The sequence below is a fragment of the Taudactylus pleione genome, unplaced genomic scaffold, assembly GCF_031769625.1.
Source record: "Taudactylus pleione unplaced genomic scaffold, aTauple2 ptg000054l, whole genome shotgun sequence".
In the NCBI taxonomy this organism is placed as follows: domain Eukaryota; kingdom Metazoa; phylum Chordata; class Amphibia; order Anura; family Myobatrachidae; genus Taudactylus; species Taudactylus pleione.
In genome coordinates this window covers 11,738,740-11,755,188 of record NW_028284456.1, presented here as the reverse complement: position 1 = coordinate 11,755,188, position 16,449 = coordinate 11,738,740, and the positions used below count along the sequence as shown (strand labels likewise).

Sequence of the window (16,449 nt, the reverse complement as noted above, 5' to 3'; positions counted from 1 at the left end):
TCTTCTTTTAAAAGATTAGTTGCTATTTTAACCTGTAGCACTCAGTGTTACTCATCGTATATAAAAATATAATACATAAGAATTCTTATATTAAATATAAACATATAAATGAAACAAAAAAACATGAATAAATATAAAAATATATACATATTTTTGGATTTAAAACTCACAGCAGAATAATATTGAAGTTTTCACAATCAATATAGCTCTTGTTTGTTGATTTAGTTGAATACGTATTTTGAGCAGTTTTAGTAATGAGACATCATTCTAAAGAAAAACATATGTAAACATATACATATGTTTCATTTGACAAATTTCTCGTTCTCATTTTAGGAAAAAAAAGGGACACAAAAAGTGGTAATGCAGCTTTACAGGAATTTAGCTAATGATTCCAATATGAGATGGGGAGAGAGAAAAATAAAAAAAAATATGAAAAATATGAAAATAAATAATGAAGAAAGAAGATTTCAGAACCATTGTAACAGATTGTTTTCAGTGCAATGTGGTTCACTGGGTGTAATTAAAACACCTGTGAATTACTGAGTTGATTACTTCAGCTATTTAAACCCTAACATAGCCCAATGAACACTACCTTCTGATGAAACCGGGATGCTTGAACCCGGAGAAACGTGTCAAGGACCTTTACATTAGTGCTTTTGCTGACTATTTGGTACACTACTATTTCTTTTCTACCCGGTGCCTATTTACCAAGTTTGTAGCCGCAGGACGAGCTCTTATTGGCACACCTTGGATGTTGATCCAGACTGCACTTACTTTCTACCCAGCGCACACAATCGTTTGACTGTGACACTGTGGGACACCGCTCCCAACTATTACTCCTTCAGGAGCCGGTATACTATACAAGTGCACCCATAGAAGCTGGAGTGGCTGCTCGCTTCTTACGAATCCAGGAGCCCCGGCAGCCGTACGGAGTCTGAGACCTGTCCACAGAAGTCGGAGGTCTATTCTTTTGCTCCCGATGCCTGAAACACCTCGGTAACCAGCTAACAGACCCCCGCTGATGAGCGGTGACTGTCTCTACACAATCAGAGTGGTGAGCATCCCAATATAAATAACGAACAAACTTGTGTGTGCAATCATACTGCATATAGCAGCCCTTTATATTTATTAAAGGAATGGTCAACATTTGGCCACTGTGAACCATCCTTGTGACATTTATATATCTACAAGCATTTCCATACGGGACTTTTATTGAACCATATAACATCTATGGATATGCGGTGTATGTTACCCCAGTCATATTGAGTGAGCACCTATGAGACATCTTAGTACTGAAAATTCATATGTTGAATATATTGTTGTTTTTAATAAACTTTCCATATTTATAAATTTTTTGTGGTATTTCAAACATCAGCGCTTCAATTTATTTGTGCATTTGTTGTTGTTTTTAGCAGGATTTGAAGATCCTTTTTATTGAAGCTGCTTATTTGAAATTATATTCAACAGGTTGGGAAAGCGCACCTTTTGTTGTTCTTATGTAGCATATAGATAATAATCTGCTAACAAGTTTGAGAAAATGAATGAAAGGTTGTTGTCTACATTGTCAGCCTGTTTGGAATTTGGGTATGATTTTTCCATGTTAGTGTGTGGGACAAACTTAAAATCTCCCATGATAAACAAAACTCATTTTTTAACCTTTGAATTTTGTGAAAGTTTGTTTTATGGAATTGTGTTTGTTGTAGAGGCGTAGATGGAAATAAGAGTTACATATTGGGTTTCAATTTTCCTGACAAGAATTAAAAACCAACTATTACTGTTAACAACCTTTTTCTCTAAGGGACAGTTGTTACTAATGAGAAAGACCATCTGTAAGTATAGCATGTCGGATATATATGATTAGTGAATTGAGGGGGAGAGTGTAAAGGGAACAATATCTGCATTTTGGTTAATAAAGTGCTTTAGCTATGTGTAACCTGAAATGAAGATAAAAAATGTGAAACCAGACAGTCAAGTAAGCCAGTAGAAAAATGAAACACGTGACACAGATTAAATAAGGGCAAGCAAAAAGATTTAAAAAAAAGAGAGACATAAATTAAATCTCCCATGATAAACAAAACTCCTTTTTTAACCTTTGAATTTTGTGAAAGTTTGTTTTATGGAATTGTGTTTGTCTTAGAGGCGTAGATGGAAATAAGAGTTACATATTTGGTTTAAATTTTCCTGACAATAATTAAAAACCACCTATTACTGTTAACAACCTTTTTCTCTAAGGGACAGTTGTTACTAATGAGAAAGACCATCTGTAAGTATAGCATGTTGGATATATATGATTAGTGAATTGAGGGGGAGAGTGTAAAGGGAACAATATCTGCAGTTTGGTTAATAAAGTGCTTTAGCTATGAGTAACCAGAAATGAAGATAAAAAATGTGAAACCAGACAGTCAAGTAAGCCAGTAGAAAAATGAAACATGTGACAGATTAATTAAGGGCAAGCAAAAAGATTTTTTTAAAAAAGAGAGACATAAATGAACTCATGTACAGTGCAGTCACATCTAATGTTTAGTATGGGGATAGAACCAGGCATTCTTTGGGGATTGACATGAAAGTCCAGGCAGAGTCTTGAATCAATCTATGTGCCAAAAACAAAACAGAGGGGTGGTCAGAACACAGGCTGAGGTACCCAGTGTATAAGCGGCAGATCCTATGGTCCACAGAAGAAGTTTAAGGTATAGAAAAGACTTTCTGGGGCATTTATTATTGTGAACAATGCTGGAAAATCTAGCCAAATGGCTAGAGAGAAGGTCTCTGTTAGTCAGTGATAGGGTCTTTTGGAAGTCTCTGTATGAAACTGATGTCCTTTGTCAATGGCTCACATGAACATGAACTGTAGAATGGTTACTGGTCTGTGGTCATCCAAATTAATAAACCATAGAGCACAAGTCCAGAGTTAGTGTGTTCTTACATTACACAGCTTCATTGTCACAATATACAGTATTATATTACAGTAAACAACCAACAGTGGTCAGACGACACTTTGTGGTATTTGTGCTCTTCCTTGCTCAAGAAGTTACCAAGAGTTGTATGTCATTAGCAAGCCTCCCAAAAAAATCTAAATGTGGACCATGGACATGCTCATAATATATATTTTGTCATAGACAAGATGATATACTGTATAACACCAAGAGATGATTTGTGTATTAATAGAACCAGATCACTTCTTTCATACAGGAAACACATAATCTTTGTTTCTTGCATGTTGCTGGGCCCTCATTATTAGCAAGGGGATAGCAATCTCTATAAGTAGGTCTAAGTAGTGATTGAGCAACCAGAATGATATCTGATCAATACAAACAGTACATGTGAGATTTGTGCCTCTCATTGGCCACAGCTTAGAAAGGTACAGGAACAAGTAGAAAGAAATGTTCAATTTATTGTAATAACATCCTAAGTGTGGAACAGGCATTGTTGTATATTTTATGGTTATATCAATGTAATATATAGTATCCAGCCAAGCAGAATATTGAAAGGTAGGGACATTTTAAAAATTACTTATATTTATCTGGTTATACATTTGAAACATTCAGATGTGTGGGTAAAAAAAAATCAGTATATCTCTAAATATTTTCTCACATACTGTATATGATTAATCTCTAAGAAAATGTTATTATTCCATGGTGTAAGTAGGATTTTGTTGTGTTATGTACTTAAACAGATATGTGGTTGCAGGAGATCTACACTGTATATGCTACACATGTATTATCTAATCAATTGCTACATAAATAGGAAATTGACATGGACAGTCTACGCAAAAGAAATCTAAGTAAATATAATCTTACCAATGAAGATATTTTTGCCTATGTTAAATTACAGTCAGTTCTAGAACTTCCAGTAAAACATATTGGGCTAAATGTAATAGAGTGAGAGTTTATAACATGTGAAAGTTTAGCAGTAAATTCTCACATTGGTCAAGTTTTATCTTCAAAATGGGAAAACATCTGGAAGAGAGATTAAATCATGAAAGTTTTTTGAGTCTAAAAACATGCGAGTTTGCATGTTGCGAGAGTTTAAAGTGTCAGAGTTTATGACTGACCTCTCACATTTTCTAAACTCTCACCCTATTACATTTGGTCCATTGTGTTAAACACATTCTAGCTGTGAGAAACGTGGCTACATAGATTAGTCCAGCACTGTTCTTTGTATTTAATTTAAAAAAAACTTTAATATAAAAAAGTATTCATCCCCCATTCACTCCCACCCCCCTAAATGGCAAGAAGAACTAGCGCTTGCAGTCTAAGCTGGTAGTAGCACAGTTGCTGCTTGAGAAATGTAGTGATTTATATTTTATTACTGTAAAAAAATATAGAGACAGCTATTTGCTTTCTAAACAGGATTGAAATGCACGGCAGCTGTTTAGCCGCCAGTTCAAATCCCGACAGCAGATGTCCAAAAAGAGGAGATCCCGACTGGGCAGGTAAGTATACCAACCCTCCCCTGTCCCCCCCTTTGCCCTAACCCTTCCTTAGTGGTGCCTAACCCTAACCTCCCCCCCTAGTGCCTAACCCTAACCTCCCCCCTGGGGTGCTTAAACCTAACCCCCCTCCCCGCACCCTAAACCTAACCCTCCTGGGGGGTGCCTAAACCTAACCTACCCCCAGTGGTGCCTAACCCTAACCCTCCAGCCTAGGGGTGCCTAACCCTAATCACCCCCCCAAACCTAACCTTGATCCTACTAGAGTCCCTAATTCTAACTCTCCCCCATGATGGCTAACTCTAAGTGCCCCGGACTTACCTTCGTTCGGGCTGGCGTCTTCGGCATTGCAGCATCGGGATTAACATAAGCGTTGGTATTTCGATGCCTATGTTAAATCCCTTGCCGGGATTCTGCTGTTGGGATTGAGACTGGTGGCCATAACCACATTTCTAGTAAATCAGTACGATGACAACTTGCAGTAAAACACTTCAAATTCATACATTTCCCACCATATGTTTCCCCTTCTCAATTCTGCCATTATAGACATGTATTTATAGGTTTAGGTCATCTATTGTAGTGTGCTATACATATATTTTATGCATTTTATTTTGTTATACAGTATATGCAACTGTACATTAAGTACTGAAGCACACTTTGTTTTTCTTCAACTGTAAGCTAAATACAGCACAACAAAATGGCATATTTTGTGGTGATTTCACCAATAAATATTTGCAGAAACATTATTAAAAGCCATAACATAATACATATTAATAACTATGGATATCCTGATCATGCATTTCTCATATTAAGAGTATTCAAACTGTATAAATCACACTAGCAACATTTGCTTATGTTTTATCATTATTACCAAATGTAAATTTGACATAATTGAGTTGTACAAAAAATTATCAGAACTACATAACTAGAGGTAAATGGAATGGATATAATTATATAGTCAACACTTTTAATACCCATTTTACAAATGTGTCCTCCTCATAACCCTAGCCTCAAAACGCCATAAGGTGTGAGACGTCCACACAACTGAGCAGCTCCAAGAGGTATAACGTACCATCTTTTTCTTGAAAATGTGCATCTTATTTGCATCACAGATGCAGTAAAACACCACTGAAAGTGTACTAGAGATGCTGGGCTGTGACTTTAACAGCACAGAAATTCATTTTTAAAACATACAAAGTTGCAGATGAACAGATCTGGATGTAAGAAAAAGCCGCAGCCGCTGCATCATAGAACTTGTTGCATATCAAATTGATCAGTGCAATCTAGCACAGTAGTTTTGTTGCTTCCTGTTGTGTTATGTGTGTAAATAAGATGCACATTTTCAGCAAAAAAGGCAGGTTCGGGTCTCACGGGATCTGGTGCACCGACAAGGGCTATTTAGCACTACTGAAGCCACAGTGTATGAAGCAGGGATGTGCAGTCAGGGTAGGCAGGGGTGGCATACTCCTGACATTTAGTAAAAAAATTATTAGAATAATACAAAGAAGATATTTATAACTTATAAACATCTTCTTTGTTATTTTAATCATTTTTATAGTTAACACTCACCAGCTTTGTGGAACCTCCTGGGACTGCACGGAGATGAGAGATGAGGCAGCACAATTCAGCGTCACTTCTGTATAGTCAGATACTGCTTCCAGAGCTGTGGGTGGGGCCACACCACAGGAAGTAAACTGCACAGAAAGAGAGCTAATAGAGGAATGCCTCTTAGTATGGGGGGCATCACTTGAGCACTGATGGACATCTTGGATGTGTCATATAACCAGGAAGTGCACTGAAGTGTTTAGAGATCAGAGCTCAGTCACCAGCAGCAAGAGAAGACACAGTGATGTAGTAAGGAGAATCAATGGACACTGAAACTTAGTGTAGTGAGGGGAGAGTTACAGTGAGTAGGGGGTGAGACAGGCTCCCAGCACTCAGACCCATCTCCATGTCATTGACCTCACCGCACATCATTGGTATGAAGACACATCTGTATATCAAATCATTGCAGATATAAAAGTCTATACTTTTCCCTAAGAAATTACATGATTTGCACAAAACTACTGTTTCACCATAATGCAGATACTGTATGTGAGAGCACATTTTGCGACATCATAGCTGATAAGTTTCTTTATAGCCACTTTTGTAGCTTTTTTTCCTTCTTACCCGTAATAGCAAGTTGAATAACAAAAAAAGTCATGCGAGATTTTCTCTTCCGAATCCTTTCCTTCCATGTTAGGTATAAGACAACTGAGTTTCCAACGATGATGATGACAAACAAAATCCAAAGTGTGATCAGCTGTTCAGTCTAAAACAAAATGCACATTTACTTTATTAAAATGTTGAACTATATAAGTAAAAGAATGCATAAGAAACAAGCTGACCTATAAGCAAATTGTTAAAACTTCAGTTTTTCTCGTGAGAAATATTCTATTATTAAGACTTTAAAGCAAACTACTGTACATTTCCTACAAATTAATAATTATATGTGCAAGAGAAGTACTAAATTACAGTAGTTATAAAGCATATTGCAAGTAGCAAATACAGATCATTAGCAAATGTAAAATATAAAAAGCACAGCACAAATGAAATCAATAAATATGGATAACACAAATAAATAACCAAAGCTTTATTTACTAGACACAAAATGCCCAAGGTACTGTGCAAAACGTTCCTTGGAGGTGAATGAGTCCTACAATGTATAGGTTTAATAAATATTGCAGTGGTATAAAGGGGTAGAGAATGAGCATTATTGGATTTGTTCCTATCCAGAGGGGCAACCAACCATTTTTACTCCATGATAGTAATGTATTTTTGCACCAACGTTGAACTCTTCTTTGGGAGACACTGACACTTCCATATGACTTGCCTTTGCCAGAGTCTTACACAAAATAAAGGGAATCAGGTCAACAATAGTGTTCTAATTTGGCCATGAAAGATCTATTCCTACTGTTCAAATTACTATAAAAGGGTCCAAAAATCCTTCTTAATATCTTCTTGGAACTATTTCTATAGGATGCTGAATCATCTACAGACATGTCCTCAGTGCATGTTGATAAGTTGCCAGAGGAATCCTTCTTATAAAGACCTCAATTTACCTGTGCTCTGTCACTTACTTTAGCCAGCCCGCTTGCTACAGCCTTTGGCCAATATGGGCCAAAACAATATTATGAGCTGTGAAGTGGTCAAAATTGCCTAGAAATGACTGGAAATTAATGTTATTGATGTTAATAATAATGTAGGAACAAAATCAGGCCCAGATGACATGATTTTACTTTAGCTGTTTTTTATAAATTTTAAAGAAATCCAAAACTAAAACAGAACCAAAACACTTGAGGGTGGTTTTGTCAAAACCTAAACATGGTGATCACATCTCTACTATAAATACACAACCTCCACTTTTGGTGCCAGTGTTCTACAGCTCCTTCTATCAGAATCATTCCACAAATGCCACCATGCATTGTGAAGATGCACAACTACATATATTTAGCAGCATTCTGGACAATCCCTAAACAGACTTGTACTGTAGAAGGTGTCTACTCACTGATGGGTATATTTACTAAAGTACGGGTTTTTAAAAGTGGAGATGTTGCCCATAGAAACCATTTGAGTGCAGGGCTCTGATTTTTAATCTCAGATATCACATGGTGGGAAATGTAATAGATTGCAATTTCTTGTGCGAGTTTGCACTTGCATAAAACCGGTGCGAGTTTCTTCTGAAATTCCCAGCATGTAGTAGGCTGCAAATTTGAAGATGCCGACATAACTCGCATGAGACGCCATACGGGTTTGGTGGTGAGAATGCCTGCTGATGAGAAAATCATACAAAAATCCCACAAATAACACAGTGAGTTTCATTATATGCAGGCTCTTTCCTTTGAAAGTGGTGTAGTAATTGGTCTTTCAAAGTAGCATGACTTAGGCATCATTTGCCTTCTCACTTTTGCACAGAACATACTGATATTTTCTGTGAAGGTGGAGGTTAAACAGTGTGGTGTGTTTGGTTTGTTGCAGGATGGCTACTAGGAAGAGGATGGAGCATCAGGAGACCAGTGAGGAGGAAAATAATGTTAATTTTTATTCCCTGGAGTAGCGGAGGAGGGTGAAGAGGAGGATAAGGATGAGGAGGAAGAAGAGGGAGACGCTGCAGTGTGTGACCCAGGCAAGACTAAAACTGGGCACAATGTGTGTTTCTGCACATCCCTGAAATGCAAGAAGGCTTTATTGCATGGGGTTTGTGAGACAGTGAATGCTGTGAGTTCCTGCGAGTGGTGTGTTGACAACTGTAGTAAATGCTTCTCTGATGTTAAGAGGGTTTTTGAAATGCTAAATTGGCAGCATGTGTGAAAGCAGCAAGACAGGGGGTGGCCCAACAGTCATATCCACTTCACTTCTTTGAGGAGGAGTTGAAGCAAGACATCCCATCTCAAATCCTCCCAGGTACACATATAGAGCATATGGACCATCCATCCAACAAGTAGCAGCTTGTGTTTAAGGAAAATTAAATAATATTTAAAGTGTTCTTTATTATTTCTGAACGTATTGTATTCTTTGTCATGAATTTCATAAACTTTAATTGTAACTGTACTGCAATACAAAATAGAGGTTGCTTATGGTCAACTTAATTTTTTATACTGGTGCTTTTAAAGGGAAGGTTTTACTCTAGGCTATAAAAAAAATTCCCTCCAGCACTATGCAAAACACACAGCAAAGAGACTTGAATACTACATGATAATAGAAATGATAGATTTTTGTTGCAAATAGTATATTTGCAAATACATGGTTAAGCACTGGGCCACGTCAAGGCTTCTCCGTTCTGGCGTCTCTAATGCTACATGATAATAGCACCCACTCTGGGTTATATAATTGCATACTGTAGTGCAACATGATACATGATAACAGCACATACACAGATATATTTAAGTTGAGAGTCAACTCGCCTGAAGGTACCACAGAGACCTCCAAATAGTACTACAGGAACCACCCTCCCAAAGCTGGTCCCATCTATGCCTCTCAGAACAGCAATACAAAATAGTGGTTGCTCATGATCAACTTAATAGTTTTTCATAGGTGTTTTTAAAAGGAGGGGTTTACTCTAGGCTAGAAAAAAAAATCCCATTAGCACACTACTTAAAAAAACGCAAAAAGACTTGAATGCTACATGATAATATAAATTCAGAGATCTTTATTGCATATATTTACAAACTGTAACTGTAGTCCACAGTCTTAGAGGAACACCCTGATGAGTGTGACCAAACACAGCAGGGGAACATCCATGTGCAAATGTGTTCTTTTTTACGTACAAAATACAGCTTAGTGGTTTTTTTTGTGAAGGCAAAGTAATCAAAAATTAAGGTTGCCAGGTTTCTTCAAAGAAATTAAGTGTATTTTGGTATAGATGTCTCTCCTTAAAACAAAGAAAGGGTATTTTATCCATTTTTTTTCTTTCCTTCCTCAGCTGATGGACACCAGAAAGACCTTCCAAAAGGCGACGCACCCAAGCTGCTGACGATGACGATACTGTTGAGTGCTAAAAAGACATGTGTATATAAAAAAAACAATCAGCCCATGGTTTAGAAGGCATGTGCAATTCTGCAATATTGTCATGTGAAAGTTCACACATTAACAGTGTGACATTTTTAAAAGCAGACATTCTGCAATGTAAAGATTTTTCAGTTATCTAAATCCTGAAAAAACATTATTTAAAAAAACTGATTAATGACATACACTTACTCAGGACCATCGCAAGCAAATCCGCCAACAGCATCACCAATTCTGATTGAAGATATCGGTGGCCCAACCCTCAAGATCCTCACCAAGGTCGATACTCCAGAGCCTACAGATGACACAGCAGAAGATAACACTGAGAACACAGAGCAATGCTAGCAGCGGCAGTCCACACCCACAAACCCACCCATCCCAACTGTGAAAGAGTTGTCACAGTCCTTGGATACCTTCCCAGAAGATGCAGATAAAATACATGAAGGTGCAGACCACACAACTAATTATCATTACATCACATTTATGTAAAATTGTGCACACTAATAGAGTTGCACAAGGTACTAGAACCATAATGGAATCTAATCTAGATCGCCGTATGTCACAGATGACCTAGGCAATTGGGGCTGAAACAGAGGCTCTACTCATATGGCCCTAAGAGAATCATTGGCTGCTCCTTCTACATCCACTACTAGCAGCCAAACCTCCACCCCTCCAACCTCTGCTCCCAACAGTCCCTCTAGGGCCATATTATGTACACATAGTGGTCAGCCTAAAGGCCAAGGTAGGTCATTTTTTTGTGTGAATGTTACATTTTGTTAATCACAAATGTCAGTTTACTAATTTTTTTTTGCCGAAGTAAATTTTGTCTGTTTTTATTTTCAAAGTGAACTAACAAATGTGAGTGTATAAATTTTGTTGTGTGTGTATATATTTTGCAACAAATTAGTGATTACTAAATCATAGATTGCATTTTATATATTGCCCACAGGGAAAAATGTCTAATAGAAATGCTGTAGTGTAATTTTACACCATAAAATCAACATACCTATTTTATCAAGTGTACAATTTAACCAAACTTACCATCTGCATTTTTATAAGAAATATATGCCAGAACATCACATGGGAAGATGTAATTACCCATGAAGTTTAAGGTTGCACTTAAACAAACAAAACAAATATAAATTGTAATCTATTTCAAGACACAACACAGAAAGGGTATTTTGGGGGCCAAACATTAATTCCAATACACATGCAGCAAATATAAACATAATACGTATGTAAAGCAGATTGTTTCACTTTTGAATACATACTTGTCAGGGGCCATGCAGTCACAAACCTTCATACAACTGCTACAGCAGAAAAAAGTTATTTTTAGAAAAGCAAATACTGCATACCTACTAGCCAGCCCTCCGGCATGTCTCCACCTTCCAACTTCTCCCATAGGGCTGATTGGTACAGGATATAGGCATCATAACAAGCTCCTGGATAACTTCAAACCACACTAAGAATTTGCAGGTGAACATCACAGACCACCTGCACATTCAGGGAGTGGTAGTGATGCCTATTCACATACGCTTTCCCCCTCAAGTGTGGTACTCTGAGCCCAATGTGGGTACAATCTATGGCTCCATGGACATTTGGGAATCCTGGGAGCCTATACAAGTTGATCTTCAGGTCCTGCCACTCTGACTCAGTACTGAGGAAAGAGATATGTGTATGATATATTTTCATCAAGGAACATAATACTTGAGTTAAATGCCTGGAAAAAGTGACCTATGCAATCTCCAACACCCTACAGCTCACAGACTGAAAGGTTCCTGTTGCAAAAAAGTGCAGGGCACAAAATCATTTATGAAAGCCAGACACTTTATAGTTACTGGCAGACAAATATTCTAAATCATCTCTCACCTGCTCATATAAGTTAAGTTAAGGAGGTTACTCAGAGGGACTTCAGGCCCATATGAAATCTATAAGTTTGTCTGGTATGTACCCTAATGGGCCACTGGATCTGGTGATGCTCCTGCACCCTCTTCCTGCTCCTCAATAGTCAGGAGTCCAGATATGTACAGCTCAGAGGAGTTCAGAATTCACCATTACTACACCCACACAGGTGAAATGGAGGTCCGCGTGGTTTATATAGGGCTTTGATTAGTGTTAAGGGCCATCTTCTGTGTTAATAGGTCTGAGATGTTGAGTTACAGTACAGTTGCACATTAAATTTGCCGTCCTGGGATCAGTCTATTGTTTCACAAGTTTATTTTTGCGACTTCTATGCAGGTTTACGACTCGTTACCTATTACATCCAGAGAGTTGTATGATTTAAATAGGCAACATCTGAATGGCATGTTTTGCCGCTACGAGAATGGTTGTTGCAAGTTTGATGCGAGTTTATGTGTTTTTGGCGGAAAATCGCATGTTTTTTTTTATATATATTTTTATAAAAGCAATGGGTGTTACATAGAAAAATATAAGACATATTGATAAAGCGTATAGTAAACCTTAATGGACACATTTTTGTTTTGAAGATTGAAAATAGAACAAATTATCTTTGTATGTCTTTATACATCTTTGTATATAAAACAAAATTAATACAGTACATTAACAAAGTTTAACACATCAGATTAGATGCTCTCGCTCGCCTCAACCCCACTCTCCCCAACTGAAAGCAATCCCCCAGATATGTATAAAGATGGATTTTTGTAATATAAAATTACATAGCTATTGGATGGTCTATGTCCACCATGTGAAGCATATACCATGTGGTATTTGAAAAAGTGCTGTGAATTTGGGATTTAACAGCTGCAAAGAGTCGCACTATATAGCTCTCCCATACTGCAAAGGAGTGTTCGACCTTTGTATCCCTCTCCAACGTAGTTCCCACTCACTCCATCCTAAAAAAATAAAAAACAGTTTGACCTTAAAAAGACTAAATGAAGGTGGATCAGGATGTATCCAGGTTTGTAATATGGCTTTTCTTGCTGCTGCACTTACTGCCAGTAATAATTTTCAACATTCGCTAGTTATGCGTACGTCCTCGGAGATGATTCCAAATGTGCCAAATCCAGTGTTAAGAGTAAGTAGTTAGTTAGGTGTTCCCCAGAGTATGCACAAACATGGACCCAGAGCTCACGTATCATGGGGCACCTCCAAAGACAGTGAATCAGATCTGCTTGAGAAGCTCCACATTTAAAGCAGAGATGGAAAGATTGCATGTTTTAAGAAAGCACAACCTATTACATATCCTGTGTTATTGCTTCTGTGAACTGAAGTAAGGGAAATGCATTGTGAGACTTACCAGAAGCATGTATTTTGCATGCATATGGGAAATGAGGTTGAAGGTAAAAGGCAGAGAGTAAGAAAAAAGCATGTCACAGGTAATTTAGGATATAAATGTACTTTTGAATAACTGGTTTAGATTAAAATTATGTTTTAAGTTAGACATGTGTATATTTATTGCTGTATGTATGCTACTCAGTAACATCCCTGAATTAAGCAGACTTTTAATGCAATTATATGAAAAAAAATGTGCTAGAGTAAGATCACATTCATGCAATATTCTAATTTTAGAAAGTATCAAATCTAATAACCCAACACAGAATGTAAATAAATGCCTTTTATTATCAGAATAAATCAATTTAATGTGTTAAACTTATTTTATTCCATTGCACTGCTTCCAAAAGCAATACTATATTGACTATCTATTGTACTTCTCTATAATAAGAATTAATTAAATATATGGCTGGTCTCCGAAAGTGTCTTGAAGTTTTCTAATAAAAGGACTTAATTTAATTCCCAGAAAAATAAATGGAAGCTGCAAAAAGTATTTATTTTTTATGTAAGAGCTATTAAATAATGTTGTATCTAAAATAGATAAGTTTCCACACTTGTGAAATAACACATATCACAACAGGAGGCAGAATGAATGTATCATGTGGAATTGAAGCAAATAACAAGTACTTTAATGGCCCTGTCATTCATTGTGCAAGATGTGATATTGAAATTACTTTTTTTCCCCTTATGATACCTATTTAATGGACAAAGATCAAAAGTGCTATAGAAAAAAGTAGAGATGTGCGCCGACCCCCATGTTTTGGTTTTGGATCTATATGTCCTTCATGTTTTGGATCTGGATATGGTTTTGCCAAAAGCACCCTTGCGTGTTTAGGTTTTGGATCTGTATTTTTTTCGAAAAAATCATAAAAACAGCTGAAATCACATAATTTGGGCATGTCGCTAAAGGACAGCAGTGGGCGTCACAAACATGTGGGAGTTTAGCTTCCAACATGGCACATCTAGGAGTGAGTCTGCAGTGGCAGACAGTATGTCAGTTTAATAAACTACTAAAACACACTAAGGGTACGGCCTGCGGCGTCACAGTACTTGTGTTAGGGATACACACTGGGGTACAGCCTGCGGCATCACAGAACTTGTGCTATGGATATACACTGGCGTACGACCTAAGGTATCACAGTAATTGTGTTATGGATACACACTGAGGATACAGTTTGCAGCGTCACAGTACAGTACTAAGTGTACGGCCTATGGCATCATAGTACTTGTGTTATGGATACACACTAAGGGTATGGCCTGTGGCATCACAATGCTTGTGTTATGGATAGACACTAAGAGTATGGCCTGTAGCGTCACAGTACTTGTGTAATGGATAGACACTAAGGCTACGGCCTGAGGCATCACATTAATTGTGTAATGGATACACATTAAAGGTATGGCCTGAGGCATCTCTGTACTTGTGTTATGGATACACACTGGGGTATGGCCTGCAGTGTCACAATACCTTTGTGTTATGGATATACCCTGGGGTATGGCCTTCAGCATCACAGTACTTGTATGGATACACTGGGCTATGGCATGCAGCATCACAGTACTTATATGGATACACTGAGGTACAGCCTGCAGCGTCACAGAACTTGTGTTCATAATACATTGGGGTACAGCACAAAAAATACAAATATTTTTTAACTTTTTTAACTTATTCTTTTTTTACTTTTATTTAAACTGTTCTTGACTTTTTTTTAAAAGCACTGGAGCAGATGGACACCAGACAGGTGCAACTGGAGTGGATGTACACCGGACAGGTGAATCGGCAGCACTAAAGCAGATGGACACCAAACAGGGTGCTTGGGCTGCACCGGAGCAGATGGACATTGAACAGGAGCGGCGGCAACACTGGAGCATATGGACACTGAACATGTGCATCAGCAGCACAGAAGTGGATGGACACAGCACAGCACTAAGCACAGGAGCAGCCACTGGAGTGTATGGATAGAGCACAGCACAGCCCCTGGACAGACAGCACAGCCCCTGGGTGGACACAGCACAGCCCCTGGAAGGACTTAGCACAGCCACTGGATTGACAGCACAGCTCCTGGATGGATTCAGCACAGCCTACAGAGCAGCCACAAAGCAGAGTACAGCACAGCTGGAGTGAAGCAAATGGTGCCATTCACACGGAAGCCCATAAGAATCCGACGCCGGGATTGATGACATTATGCCTTGTTTTGGGAACCGAGAATAGACTCGGATCTACCTGGGATGAGTTATGTTAGGGTGGGTCTGGTTCTCAGAGAACCCAGACCAGCTCATCTCTAGAAAAAAGTAGGTAGAAACTTTACAGTAGCCTTTATCTTATTAGAACTAGAGACTTGAACAGTGTAAAAAAGGAGGCTTAATAATATATGACATACATGTAAACACTGTTACATTCAAGTCTGAGTGATTTATGACTGCGCACTTCAGAGTAGAATATGGTAATTAAACATCGCCAGTTTTCCTGTGTACCTCTATGGGATAAGATAGAAAATTGCTGATTGGTTGTCAAGAAGTTCGGCAACACTTCATGGCATTTGCCCACAAATAAATCACTTCCTTTGTATGACAAAGACGATCCGGAATGACACCTTTAAGAAACTGTGACAGAAAACTAAGAATACATCTAGGACTTGGTTAGACTGGTTAGATGTAAATATCTAAAAGTAATTCATATTTTGTTTGCTAATAAATACACATCATTCAAAAAGCATATATGCAGATTACCTGGACATTTTAAAAATCACTGTGATTTTAAATGAATGTTTATGGAAAAATAACTGAAGCTGGTACAATTAAATGGTAAATAATAGAATGTGTAACATCCAACGCATGATTTGCATGTGCCAAATTCACTCTTATTATAAGTGGCATATTAGTATTGTGTTCTGACATTTCACCAGTGACAGCATCAGGAGAGAAAGAAAGGAAAGTAGGACAAAAATAGGTTCTCACATTAGGGACTGTGACTGAATGATTCAGGGTGGTGCACGTATAAATGCCAATACAAACCTGAGGGACATGCATCTGGATCTTCCTTCCATTTTGGTTGACCTTTTGACTAAACTTTGCCACAGTTGTAACAACACATAAATTCTAGTTCCCACATACCATCCTGCATTTGTCCATTTGTGGAGAAATGACCTCCTTCTGATGCCTATTATTGCTTCCTGTTGCTCTCTGGGCAT

The 16,449-nt window shown here is 37.9% G+C and overlaps 1 protein-coding gene across 1 annotated transcript in view; it reads right to left on the bottom strand.

Moving 5' to 3' along the window:
- The window catches only part of NPSR1 (neuropeptide S receptor 1), a 471,103-nt gene that overhangs the window by 415,635 nt on the left and 39,019 nt on the right, over positions 1-16,449 (bottom strand). The window contains exon 2 of the mRNA XM_088464420.1: positions 6,599-6,740. Coding sequence (XP_088320546.1) covers positions 6,599-6,740 — 142 coding nt within the window. The remainder of the gene's footprint in view (positions 1-6,598; positions 6,741-16,449) is intronic.